This window comes from Ostrinia furnacalis, unplaced genomic scaffold, assembly GCF_004193835.3.
Source record: "Ostrinia furnacalis isolate ACB-3 unplaced genomic scaffold, ASM419383v2 OfSCF6654, whole genome shotgun sequence".
NCBI classification, from domain to species: domain Eukaryota; kingdom Metazoa; phylum Arthropoda; class Insecta; order Lepidoptera; family Crambidae; genus Ostrinia; species Ostrinia furnacalis.
In genome coordinates this window covers 61,723-75,670 of record NW_021136893.1, presented here as the reverse complement: position 1 = coordinate 75,670, position 13,948 = coordinate 61,723, and the positions used below count along the sequence as shown (strand labels likewise).

At 39.2% G+C, this 13,948-nt stretch overlaps 2 protein-coding genes and 1 long non-coding RNA gene across 4 annotated transcripts in view; 2 read left to right on the top strand and 1 right to left on the bottom strand.

Moving 5' to 3' along the window:
- ush (Zinc finger protein ush) overlaps window positions 1–5,868 on the top strand; it is a 123,682-nt gene extending 117,814 nt beyond the window's left edge. For both annotated transcript variants that reach the window (XM_028318069.1, XM_028318070.1), the window contains exons 2-3: window positions 761–2,676; window positions 2,991–5,868. In XM_028318069.1, coding sequence (XP_028173870.1) covers window positions 761–2,676; window positions 2,991–3,401 — 2,327 coding nt within the window. In that variant the 3' untranslated portion in view covers window positions 3,402–5,868. The remainder of the gene's footprint in view (window positions 1–760; window positions 2,677–2,990) is intronic.
- Window positions 5,869–6,680: 812 nt separating this feature from the next.
- fs(2)ltoPP43 (female sterile (2) ltoPP43) lies at window positions 6,681–9,008 on the bottom strand. The gene is made up of 5 exons (XM_028318074.1): window positions 8,793–9,008; window positions 8,409–8,713; window positions 7,931–8,121; window positions 7,487–7,692; window positions 6,681–6,869 (listed from the first exon to the last, which is right to left on the bottom strand). The coding sequence occupies exons 1-5, from the start codon at window positions 8,931–8,933 to the stop codon at window positions 6,768–6,770; spliced, it is 945 nt and encodes a 314-aa protein (XP_028173875.1). The 5' UTR covers window positions 8,934–9,008; the 3' UTR covers window positions 6,681–6,767.
- Window positions 9,009–10,422: 1,414 nt separating this feature from the next.
- LOC114362611 (uncharacterized) lies at window positions 10,423–12,007 on the top strand. The gene is made up of 3 exons (XR_003656703.1): window positions 10,423–10,745; window positions 11,200–11,368; window positions 11,654–12,007. It is a non-coding gene; the product is annotated as an uncharacterized LOC114362611 (long non-coding RNA).
- The last annotated feature ends 1,941 nt before the right edge of the window (window positions 12,008–13,948 follow it).

Sequence of the window (13,948 nt, the reverse complement as noted above, 5' to 3'; positions counted from 1 at the left end):
CGTCACCGCGCATCGTAATGACCAATCGCGACGCGCTAACACTAGGATAGCGTGACCCGAACGCAATCCGATCCGAATGGTATTCGTTACCGCGAGATGGCGGTCGCGCGCGCACCAATCGTCGCGTCCATCTCGCTGTCGTGCCCATATAATGATCTTCACAGGGGAAGGAGAATGAAGTTGAGCCTCTCATTAATTGGCGTTTTGAGTCGAGATCGTTGCACGAAAGATAGGTTAATTCCTTGCTCGGTAGAGATCGTTGTCTCTCAAAAAGGAAGGTGAGCGAACGTTTTCTGGAAATCAGATCCAATTACATGAGGGCCCGTTAAGTTTTTGTTCTGTTTGCCCGCGGGCTGACTCACGCTCGCGATATTGATGGACGAGTATTGTTACGACCGGTTCGTATTGACGGATCGGCCGAATTTCTGAAATTTGTAAAATACGCAAACTCGTAAGGCCGCATTTCTCGCATTTCGTTAAGCGAACGCGGGCCCCACCCACGCGGCGACATTTACATAGCGCGAGCACGTCTCAATTAGGAGCGCTAATGTATGCCTCGACTCGCGAACCCCGATCTGACTGACGTCGACAGATAGCGGGCGAAACGTGACGAGTGACGACTATCGCGAGAAAACCCCCGCCAGCTCAGCATCGCTCGGCTATTAACAACACTAATAGGAAGATACCGGCTGCGATTCTTTATTCCATTTGCGAAACTGATTCCGCGGACGGTGCATTAACGATACGCTTTTGTTTGCAGGTGAGGACGAGGAATGGGGAAACGAGAGCGAGGCGATGCCGGGAGAACCTCGCACGCCGAGCTCAGGGGGCGAGCGCGCGGCCTCGAGCGGAGGCGCCTCGCCGGCGTCCGCGGGCTCGCCCGGGGCCTCCCCGCCGCGCCTGCGCCTCAACACCAGCCTGGCCACCGACCCCGCGCTGGCCCCGCAGGCCGCGGCCCTCAAGCATGAGCCGCCCTCGCCTTCGCCCCCGCCACCTCCCGTGCCGCAACAAACGAGAGACTTCCTGGCTCTATCTGCAACCTTCCCCGCCCTGTTCCCGGCGGCTCCGGCGCCCGGGTACATGTGCAAGCCGTGCGGAATACGATACTCATCCCTGAGTACCCTTCAAGCGCACCAAGAACATTACTGCTCAAACAGGAGACCCAAGCCGACGGAGGGCACTGATGCGCCTGCTGACCCAGCTGCGGATGAATCCAGCAGCGACGCGAAAACTCCGCGGCCGGCCACTGCGAGGCAGTACACTTGCAACCTCTGCTCGTACAGCGCCGACAAGAAAGTCAGTTTAAACCGGCACATGCGAATGCACGCGCCGTCGCCGGCCAGCAGCGGGACTCCGGCGCCGACGCCCACGTCCAACGGCGAGGCCCCCGCCGACGGCCCGCTCGTGCAAGACCGCTACTGCGCCGACTGCGATATAAGATTCAGTTCAATCAAAACGTATAGAGCGCATAAAGCGCACTACTGCAGCACTCGACAGGTCGTCAAGCAGGCGGTGGCGACGGCGAGAGCCAGTTCAGCCACGTCTGGGTCCGCGCCTCCCTCGCCCGGAGCGACACCCCCAGCGCAGGCGCAATATGCACTCGCTCTACCTACCAATCCGATTCTCATCGTACCTTACTCATTATTACGGAGCGCCAGCACGCTCCCAGGTACAACTCTACCGGACCCGGACACTCCATGCTTTCTGTTACCAAACGGGACATTCCAGCCTCTCAGCCGCGCGTTACCAAATATGACGACCGAAGGGAAAGAACCTGAAGTCTTGAAATCGGCTAACAGGCCCCGGGAGCCCTCGAGAGATGGTGCCACGCCGCTAGATTTAAGCGTGCGACGGTCGCCTGAATCTGTAACGACTGATGAGCACGAAAAGGAGAACAGGATACGTTCAACGACGCCCGAGCAGATCGTCTGTGCTCCCTCGCTGCCGGGATCGCCAGGAACGCCGTCTCCATCCAGGCGGTCGTCCTCTCCTTGCGGCGAACCCCAGCCGACTAAAAGAAGACGACTGAGTTCTCGAGGCCCGACCCCAAAGCCACCAAGTGTGCCTTCGCCACCGGAAGAAAAATTCAGTCCCGTCGTCCCGCCCCCGATCATACCCCCCGCTCTGGCGTTGAGACTGGCGAGTGAACTGCCAGTGACCGTGTCTGCGTCGCCCCAGGTGTTGGTTAAACAAGGCGTGTCGAAATGCAAGGAGTGCAACATTGTTTTCTGCAAGTTGGAGAACTACCGCATCCACAAGCGGCACTACTGTCCGTCTGGGGGCGGGGAGGATAGAGCGAGTCCGGCTCCAGCGGAGCCGGGGCCGCCTCCGCAGTATCGTCAGTTGATTTGCCTGGCTTGTGGGATCCACTTCAGTTCGCTGGACAATTTGACGACGCATCAGTCGTATTACTGTACGAAGAGGGAGACGCGGTCGCCGCGGACGGCGCCGGAACTGCCTAGGCCTGCGGCGGGGGCGGGGGCCGAGGGGGGGTGGAAGTGCCCGTGCTGCGAGGTGGTGTCGCCGACGGCGGCGGCAGCCCAACGGCATATGGAGGCACACGCGGGCGTCAAGGCCTTCCGCTGCACCATCTGCCGGTACCGCGGCAACACGCTGCGCGGGATGCGCACGCATATACGCATGCACTTCAACAATAAGAAGCCTGCCGATTTGCAGGTGAGTTGAAATGTAATTATTGATAATATTTTTTCCATAAAATCTAGTTATTGAAGAAAATAAGACACATTTTACAACACAAAATAAGACACAAATCTGATTAGCGTGAGAAATCTCTCAAATTGAGATTACGCCACGTGTGTGATTCCCTAATTTTTGAGCTATTTGCACACCTCACAACTAAAACAAAAGCATGTTGGTGGAACCTTGATCGATGCTTAGAATCTGGAACTTGCAATGTCTTCTTAAATCACGTCTCTCAGTATTTAACCCCAAACGTTCCAAAACTAACCGTCAATTCCTCTCAATTCCAGGAAGAAAGCTACATCGCGTGCGTGTTAGAAGAGGATAACCGCGAGGTTACCTCTCCCAGTCCCGCAGCAGGCGGCGAGCGAGTCCACCGTTGCGGCAGCTGCGCCTACACATCCACCTACCGCGGCAACGTGGCTCGCCACGCGCGTCTTGTCCACGCAACGGAAGACCCAGAACCTGAAGAACCCACCCAGACCTCCCCAGTCCCCGTCGTCGACATCAAAAAAGAACCAGAGGCAGAAGGAGAAGAAACGCCTAACTACTGCAAATTCTGCGACATCTCGTTCAAATACGTCAACACGTTCAAGGCACATAAGCAGTTCTACTGCACAGCGAACAATCAGGAGACGGCCGCGAATAATAACGTGCCTGCTCCGCCGCCGGTAAGGGTCACGGACACGCCTGTGCTATGAGATGATTGAGATTGCCCTGGGAGATGTTAGATTTTCACTTCACTATTGCGTTCATGAAACCATGTTACAGAAATGTTTAAACTGTGGTTGGTCCACGCATTTGCTAAGCCAACCTGTAACCGACATTTTACATAGGATAGAGCGGGTACTCGTGGTGCTCTAAAAACTTGAACTTATTTTCTGAATATAGAGTCGATGGTCGCGTCCCATTTGATTTGATTTGCCAAGGGCCTTAGTTGATTTACTTTTGAAGAACCTCAAGCTGGTTCTTCTAAAATATTTTTTCATGTACTACATCACCACTCAAACAAAGAGTCAACTTTTATAAACGCAATAGAAGTGAACATTTAACTCTCCGGGCATTGGCTACTGAATCTGAATATTTGGAATTACGCTGGCAAATAACTTATGCTTCCGTTTGCTTAACGTTTCTCCTATGCTAGAATAGTCAAAAGTGTATCCACTACGGATTTGTAATCAATTGTGTGCAATAATCGGATAATGTTTAATTGGATCCCGCATATCAAGCCAAATTGACGTTACACTCGTGTGAGTGAGAGAGTGAATGAGTTGTTGGTTGCTCTTCGCAAGGTACAGTCATGAGCAAAAAACTTTAAATACACAATGCAATTTATTTATCCGTAATAAATAACAGCTTAACTTCCAATGAAAAATAAGCACATTTTCTCGTGACTGTACAAGCGAGCCCTCAAGTGTAAACACGTTATGTTACGGACCTTGTTATTGTAAATTTACTAATAGTTAAAAGTTAACCTCTTCGTCTTTGTATTAGTATACGTTAAAAATTACCAAATTGTAAATATATGTAAAGATATTATTACATTGTAACTAAATTTTATTACCATTTGTTCTAAGTAATTGTTCTTTCTTTGTTGTTAATTTTGTTTATTATTAATTATTAATCCTAGATGAATTATTGTATTCTATAACTTGTAAAGCGATCTAATGCTCATTCCAGAATTATTATTTTACCTACCAGTGGTTTTCTCATTATTATTCATTAATAGGCTATGTATGTGATCTTATTTCTTTGTTCTAGGCTGAAAGCTTAGTTTGCTATTGAAAGAAAAGGTATTTTGAATTTGAAAGACATTATTTAAGTAATTATATTTATTATTATTCACGTAAACCAGAAATAAAACCATAGACACTTGCAATATGAACTCTTGCAATGTGACACTAATTGAAATCATTGTCTATGTGAGAGGAAAGTAAATTAAATTTTGCCAGGTTTGTCAAAAAATACTTCATAAACTGTAGTAAATTATCCATTTATTCCTTCACTTTTTGACTTCTGATTGAATTGACTTGTAGTTATTTATTGCGAATGAACTATTTTTTAACAATTAAATTTTTCTCTTCTATGTTCAGTAGTTGAAGTTATTAAAACGAAACACTTATTTAACAACGTTTAAATAAAACAATAAGCAAAATACCATGTTTTGTCTATGCCAAAGCATTGCTAGAGTAATCGTAATTTGCATTTATAGGTATCTCACTAATTATAGTATAGGTGTAAGTGAATACAAGACTTATTTCGTGGATTACCTACGTATAATAACTTTTGTGTTTGTCTATGTAGAATTGGAATGAGTCTCGAATCTGTTGGGATAACAACAGTGGTGGTACAGTGACCAATACATTGATCTGCTGTGACGTATCTTCATGTTTATTAAGTGTGCAGTTTTTTAAAGTTTAAAAAAATCGTTAACATTTTCGTCGACGACTGTACACGGATAGACGTAATTTATCATGACATTTATGTAAAAAAATATGTAACCAAACAAAAAACATTGCATTATTTCAAATACATTGACGGGTGCGACCGTTAGTAGAAAAATGGGGCGTCAATATCGGTCGATGTAAGCAAACTTATGCAATTTGTTGTGAGTACATATCAATACGCAGCATCTGATGCAACGTGCCATAATCTGTAAACTTTAAACGTTTCAATAAGACCGCATCTCGAATAACGCCGTAAAAAACTTTGCCATTTAGACGCATATTGCTTGAACCGACTATAAAAAAATATGGCTCCACAATATAAAAAAAGATTTTTTCCTGTAATTTTTTTTTTCATTTTCTTTCAAGCAATGCAATGCAATAGAAAACTCCTTGGACGTTTTTGATATTAAAAACTTATTTCAAAATATTTACCTACTCTATCACTGGTTGAAATCCGCTGCTTCGAAAAATATTTTAACGTATCTCAATAAAAATGCGTAACTTATCGTTTCAATTTAAGAATTTTCCTCTCGACTGTACTTCAAAAGCGTTCAAGGCTACATTTGGCTATAAAATGTGTACGAAATTTCAAAAACTAAATGTAATCATAGAGTGTTAATAAAGTGATAATACGTGTAAAAGTTATATCAATAACTGAGGTAGACATACGATGATATTGTAAAAAATATGCCAGACAATAAATTATTTATCACATATTAAATGTGTGGTTTTCCTTTGAACACCTTTTCCAAAGTACCTGGCCTTATCCGGATCTGGTTTCGATTCCCAAATGGGCCTTAAAATTAGCCTACTTATTTTTCTATGTTGCAGTTAAATAAAAGTTTAAACGATTTAGCAAAGCAGTTCTTTTAATAACTGGTATTGTTCTTTTAATAGCACTCGCGGCCTACTATTGTAGACCAGGGTAACAGTTTATTAGAATAAAGTTATAGATAACTTTTAAAAACTTACGCTAAATACAGCGTACCGGTGTAAAAAAGGGGCGCGTGTACGCTTAGTGTTAAAAGATAGTGCAATTCTGAAATTCTTCCGAAACCAATTTAGCGCACTGGTTGAGAACTCCACAACTAAACGGATGCAGTAGTCGTGGATTCGATCTCCGCAACGAAATAGGCAATTTTCGTCTTTACAGAAAACGAGTAGCGCCATCTATCGTTACCGATCTTAATCTTATTCTACCCTCGTTCGATGTGATTCGCGACTGCGCTCGCTGGTCTAGTGGTTCAGTTTGTTACTTGCAATTATTGCGGGTTCGAGTCCCAACGCAGGCACAAGTACACCGACATCAAAACTTATAAGATTTTAAACTTGCGAGTTCCATTTCAACTAAAGTAGTAAGACACGGGTCTTAACGCGACGTTTATTAATGAGTTACATTATGTACTCACGGCTCCATTATGTACTCCGTGAGTACATAATGTAACTCATTTATAAACATCGCGATTACTTTAGTCATCAAAACTTAATTGGATAATTTCATATTTTCAGCATGCATAATCAACAACACAAAAATCATCTTTGTATAACAGTATATTCTTATAAAATCAGTACAATAATCTCCGCTTAAAACTAGCAACAATAATATTGGTAAGTGTTCAATCAATCTGGGCTGTACTCATCTGAGGATCCGTCTCCATACTGCTCCCGGAACTGCTCTGTGTCTTCATCTTGACCGTAGTAGAAGCCATCATCGCTGTCACCCTGGAAGAAGGAGCAGTATTTTTAAATGTTCATGGTTTGTATCGTAAAACGGTGCACTTATGGGCGAAGGGCCAAAGAGAAGGTCCAAAGAGATATCTACAACGACCGTCTAGCCTAGGCGATTGCCGCGCCTTCACACGTCAGTTCATACTTTGAAAAGTCTTTTCTGAGTAAAAATACTTCGAAAATACTACACTGTTGTGTTCTTTTATATTTGACAACTAGCTTTTGCCCGCGGCTTCACCCGCGTGAAATTTAGTTTGTCACAGATCGTCTTAATTTATATCCTATAATATGTTATTCTGGGTTACAAATAAATTATTTGATTTGATTGATTTGATTTGAAAGAATAATACTGTAAAGTTTCATCAAAATCCGTTCAGTAGTTTTTGCGTGAAAGAGTAACAAACATGTTAACATCCAGACATCCATACAAACTTTCGCATTTATAATAATAGTAAGATTAGCAAGATCAATAGATCTGCTTACTCATCAAAATATGTACTGAAGTTTCAAAATATACAGCAATGGAATTGAAAATGGAATATCAAGTGATAACTTGCTGAATATGCAATATTTTGAAAGTGTTTTGTTTTTAAAGTATCAAAATTACTTACTTTGTACCCATCTACAGACTCTTCGTCTAAATCTTTGACGGTGGAACAGAGGAGCAAATTCTTCGGTTGTGTTTCTCCGTCCTCTGACATCACTCTAGCTTTGTACTTGGCGTATGCAGTACCGTAACGCTCTGCATCTTGGTTGAATATATCTGGTGGATCGTCGTATATTTTGTCTTCACCGGTATCGCTTGAAAGATCATCTTCTGAAATTGTAAATTATGGGATGTATTAAATAAATTAACTTAAACCGTACAGTCAGTGAATATTTTAAATGTATTACACTTATTTTAGATAGCGATTCAGAAAATTTCAACGAAGATTTTGAAGAGATGTAATTTTTTTTCCAATACTTATTTCATATTTTTTTATTATTTATGCAATAATGTTTTAACAATAAATACGTCAGTATTTGTCATAGTCATTCTATTTTGAAATATTTACCAATGTCACATTTCTCCATGGCCTTGATCATATCATCTTCATCAATGCTGCTGTGTTCTGTATCAGGGTATTCGTTCCTCCAATTATTCTCATCGTTGGAGTCATCATCATCGTCTGCTTCGCTGTCTGACGGCTGCAGCCCATTATCTCGATATGACCCATATATCAAGTTAGTTTCATAGTTTTCTATACTGCAATGAAACCAAATTATATTTTATTTATAGAGAAAATAGGCTCAATTTTGTTTGTTGAATATTAATTTGATATTAAAAGAAGGTGAAACTAAATAACTCTTCAGTCATGGACCATTAAAAAATAAGGTCAATAAAATTAACTCTTAGGTCATGGACCATCAAAATTACTAAAAAATATTGTACTTAAAACTTATACCTTTTGAAAGTAATTTCTTAATTTTAAACATTACTGGAGGTAGCTAAAATACCCAAAAGCTGACTGAATTAACTAGAAACAAACTTACCTGACCAGATTATCTAACATGGACACATCAAAGTCCTGTTTAGCAGCTTTGTACAAATCGTATGCATATTGAACGCCCATCTGAACTTCATCCTTCCTTTCTAAATCGACCAAATCAAACAGATCTTCAGTTTCCTTGTTACTATCGTCTTTTAACCCTCTACTGCAGTTTACAACCTCGTAGCGGTTTTCAGTTGAAGCTTCTTTTCTGTCTTTCCTTATCTTCTCAATAATATCATTCACATTGTGAGATGACTTCAATTTCAACTCAGATTTTGGAACAACTTGCTTGACACTTGTTGTTTCCTGAAAAATACACATTTATTTAGACTCTTATAGAAATGTCGAGGCAGTGTTTTTATATAAAACTGTTGATAATGCTAACCTGATTATCGACAGTGCCAAGAAACACAAAAAGCGAAGGTGATATCTCTTCAGAATTTGTTTTCATCCGTTTGCATAATAACACCAACGCATCTTGAGGATTATCCTCCAATTTGCGCTTCACACGAAGTACCGTCGACATGGTAAGTTTCTTGTGAAAATCACATGGAAAAACACAAAACACAAATCCGCCAAAAACACTTGTTGTTATTTCAACTGTCAAAATTGTCAAATCAAATAATAGTGTAACCATGTATTACTTTGCTCTGTGAGTGTAACCAAATCGATAGTATTATCGTTTAATATTGATAATCGATAATATTATCGATTAATTGTACATGGCCATAGTTCGCAAATCACAAATATAATATTTAACACTCGTAGAAAATACTAACAAAAATAATAACTGCTGATAATCATAGCTATTTGAAAATCAATAGTAATAAACGTAACTTTAAAACATAAACGTAACGTTGATAACAACGTTATTGAAATCCTTGGAGGACAATGATATTATATAAAAACAAAAGTTGTTGGAGGAGGCTTTTTCCAGCAGCAGACGTCTTTTGGGAAGAATTGAACGAACATACGTTACCGCATAATCGATTGAATATTATCGCTTGATCTCGGATGTTCGGCAACCATACAACACTATTCCACACAGTGACAAAAAAAACTTTTTATAGTTCCAAAATACTGGACTGTCCTGTCGATGACATTGACAGTGGGGCGCCACCGTCAATACCGGATCGCTGGTTCAGATTTTTGCCATGTTGGAAACCATATAGTTGAACGATGGTAGCGCCCCCCTGTCATTGAGTTTGGCGGGACAGTTCAGCGTGGGTCATCTATATATTTAAATGACATAGGAATATGATTAATCAGATAAAACACCTAAAAATATTTATGTGTTTCATAACACTGTGAATTATTGACACTATAGTTCCAAAATACTGGACTGTCCTGTCGATGACATTGACAGTGGGGTGCCACCGTCAATACCGGATCGCTGGTTCAGATTTTTGCCATCACAGATAAAGATAGATGCAGCATGTGTCAAAATCTGTATGAAGCCGAGCGTGCCACTTTTTAAACGTCATTAGTGTCATTTTAGCGAATTTTAGTGATTGCCGCAACGTAAAAGTAATCGTATCATCGTAATGCATTCGCAAAGTCATCGAATGATATCGTGTGACTCGATTCAAAAATTAATTAATTCCAATAAAACTGATAGTATCTCTCTAACTACTTGACATTGGCAGAATCACTGCGTGGCGCCCTGGGCGCTTCAGCGGGACAGTCCATCCCAAAAAAAATAAAAATAAAAATAAAACTGATATTTTGTTAAATTTATAGCTAGTCTGACTGTGGATTAAAATAATTATGTAGCGGTAGACGTTATTCTACAATTCTACATTATTAATTTGCAAATAATATTTTTGTTGTGCCTAATGTTTATGAAAGTAATTATCGTTATTCCATTATGTTAAATAGTACTACTAGTAATTCATACTTAATTCCATACTTTTAAATATCCTAGTAAGTAAATGACCTACTTTCATAAAATAAAGTCTATTTTACTCAAGCTTTTTATTTTTAATAAATGTAAAAATGCGTAGTTTACGGTCTGTCTATAAAGTCGTGACATGAATGTTTGAGGAACTAACATTATTCATGTGTCTGGCAACACCAAAGATCACCAAACATATGTACATCAGCTGTCATCGAGAACAAGTTGTGGAACGATTTTCATTTTGTGGTTTTTATTGTTTGACTAATCTCCTGTAAATTATTACTCAGCTACGAAGAAAAGTATAAACAATGAGTAAAGTAAATTGGAGTGCCACGCGGAAAGTGATTTTTAAAGTTTTCCAGCAATGTTCCGCGGAGTACCAAGCTGGTCAAATTTTGTGGGATTTTGATGTTTTTTATGGGCGAACAGCATCTTTGACGGGTACGTAATCGTGTTACTGCTTGTTTATAATCTACCTAAAGTAACAAATTTACTGCATTTTGCGATTTGGTGACCAAAACAGGCATTGTTTACATAGGACATTTTTAGGTTAAATTTTCATTGTAAGTACGTAATATTGTAGTACGACCATTTCTTTTGATATATTAATTCAGTCAAGTTTTCTACGAATTTTGAATTTGAATTAATTGCTTCATATCTATATTACCCGTTCGCTTTGGCCATTGATAACTGTATGACATCACTTTCACATCAAGTTGTCCGTCTACAAAAATAATAATTTGTTGAAATATTTTTTTATGATTATGATTTAGCTCTTATTATTAAATGCATGTGAAATGATATCTTGTTGGTAAATCTTTAACAATAAATAATATTAGTTAGGTATTGTAGTTATTCTTTCCATCCCTTTAAACTTTGAACTTTTTTTTTTCAGGAAAATCAGAGAGTACGGTTAAGCGCATAGTCAATGAAGGTTTTCAGAATAATGGAAAATTTAGAACTCCTGGGAAACACAGGCAAGGCCGACCAAAGAAAGAAATGGATAATTTTAATATTTGTGCTCTGCGCCAAAAAATATAATTTTTTACACGGTACAAAAAGAGGTAGGTTAATAACATTTTTCATCTTTTGCATGTTTTTTGTTTGATGTGAGCTATATTCATTCTTCATACAAGGTAACCTATATAATATTATAGACTATGTTAAGCAGTTTTTTTTAGATTGTAATAATGAAATAATTTTAATTGCACCCTCCCCCTCCCTCTTATACACCCTTAAACCCCCATCCAAACAAACCAAAAATGAAATCTTTCTTCTTAATAATATGAGTATAGATGTATAATTTTATAAAATTTTCACTAACAAGAATCTATTTATTTTTCCACCAGGTCACAAAATGTTCGCAATCTCTAAACATCAAAGGCATCACAAAAGACATTTTCAAAGGAAAGCGTTACATCATAGTCCATGCTGGAAGCGAAAAGGGGTTTGTGCCAAACTGCCTCCTCATATTCACTGGCAGAAATAATTTGGAAGACTACCATTCAGAAATGAATGCGCATAACTTCACGAAGTGGATTAAAGAAAAACTAATACCAAATCTTCATGAGCCTTCCATTATATTTATGGACCTGTACCAAGACAATTGGTTATTTTTGCTTAGGCGATAATAACAGCAGCGAAGATGATGATGTGAATGATGACAGCGCTGCTTATGAAAGTGGCAACGAAACTTTTCTTAACATCGAAAATTTGGAATCCGATGATGAAAGTGATTAATAAATGTCCTTATTAACTATGTATAATGCATTTTTTATTATGCTGATTCAACAAAAATGCTTGGTAAAACCTCTCATAAGCATAGGTACCTACTGTATAAAAACAAAAACAAAATATCGTCNAACTTTGAATTTTTATACCGCGAAAACTACGTGGAATTTTCAAACGGGAGTTTTACTATCATGTTTGTATAACTGAGCTCTATACGTTTCATCAAATCAATGAAAATGTCCGTTTATACAGTCCCATAACACACTGTGCGGCTGGTAGAGGCTTTGATAAATCAAATCCGCTTAGATTCGGTAAACAACTCTACGGAAAACTATCGATATACGGGAGTTATTGCCTAACTACAAAAGTGACACATGAGTCAGCAACATCGTATTTTGCTTTGATAGTAGTAGATCAAAGTTTGAGAGGTAGTACAACTTGGAACAAGGATCCCTCATAAGATTTAGGTATGCCTACTACAAACTTCTCTGAAATAGTTTTTTACATAAATTATTTAGCTATACATACCAGGATTATACAATCTGTGACCAGGCAAAGGTATCTCTAACACAAAATAAAGGCCTACGATGTACGGTCGTTGTTTTTCATTTTCAGTTTTTGACAGTAAAACTAACTAAATAAAAGAACAATTATAGAGATTTTCCTTTCATAAGTTTTGTGGCAAACACACCTCGTCGTGCGTTGCGCAGGCACACAGACTCTACAACTCAAGTTAACATCATCATCCTACATCTACAACACTGCTGGGTTGCACCATTTTACTTTAACTATAACAAACGTCAAAAGTCTGTCAAACTCCATACAAAGAACACCAGTTATAGTTACGGTTAAAGCAAGCTGAAACTCAGCCTTATAGTAATAAGAAAAGCCTGTTTTTGAGCAATTCAAAACGTNACAGACAGACAGACAGACAGACAAAAATTTTACTGATTGCATTTTTGGCATCAGTATCGATCACTAATCACCCCCTGATAGTTATTTTGAAAATATATTTAATGTACAGAATTGACCTCTCTACAGATTTATTATATGTATAGATTACATATTTGTTACTCGTTGCTGTTAATTACAATTCTCAATCCGTATTTAATTTCTTCTCTCTACCGTGTTCGTACTACTGTCCTCGTAAAATCATCGTATCCGATTGTTGTAATCGGATTACATGAACATCACTCGACCATGTATGTCCATTTGGACATATCGGAATGGCACGCTTTGACTAGCAACTTGCTGTATCTACTCTAATCCGTATCTGTGTTTGCCATGTTGGAAACCATATAGTTGAACGATGGTAGCGCCCCCCTGTCATTGAGTTTGGTGGGACAGTTCAGCGTGGGTCATCTATAGTTAACAACAAATAAAACAATATCATATTATGTCTTTGCTTGTATGTATTAAAATATTCATTTAAAAAATATTGAATAAAAATGTTGCCACAGTAATATACATTGATAATTTTATGTACTTTTACTAAAAATATTAGTCATTTATTTTACTGATTCTCAGGATCTTTAAAGCCTCAGCCAGCAGAGGCGATTCGACCTCAAAACTTGGAGAAAATAACTTTCTTTTTGACTTTACAATTAAAATTTGAAGGATTTTTTTTATTAAGTTTTGATCCATAAGTTTTCAATAGATTCAATGAGGATCAGTACTGTTGTAGAAAATTCAATAAAACTAGTATCTACGTTAATCTTTAAGACATAAGAAAGATATATCTTTTTGAATTATCCAAATCGGACCATTACTTACGAAGATATTAAATAATAAACATAGGCCGTTTTTGCCGCTAAAAGTCAACGTACGCAGGGCCGCGTGACGTCATTATATCCGAATCANAACCTTGATGTAGGTAAAAAAAAATATCCAAAGTCTAAGAAAAAATAATTTGA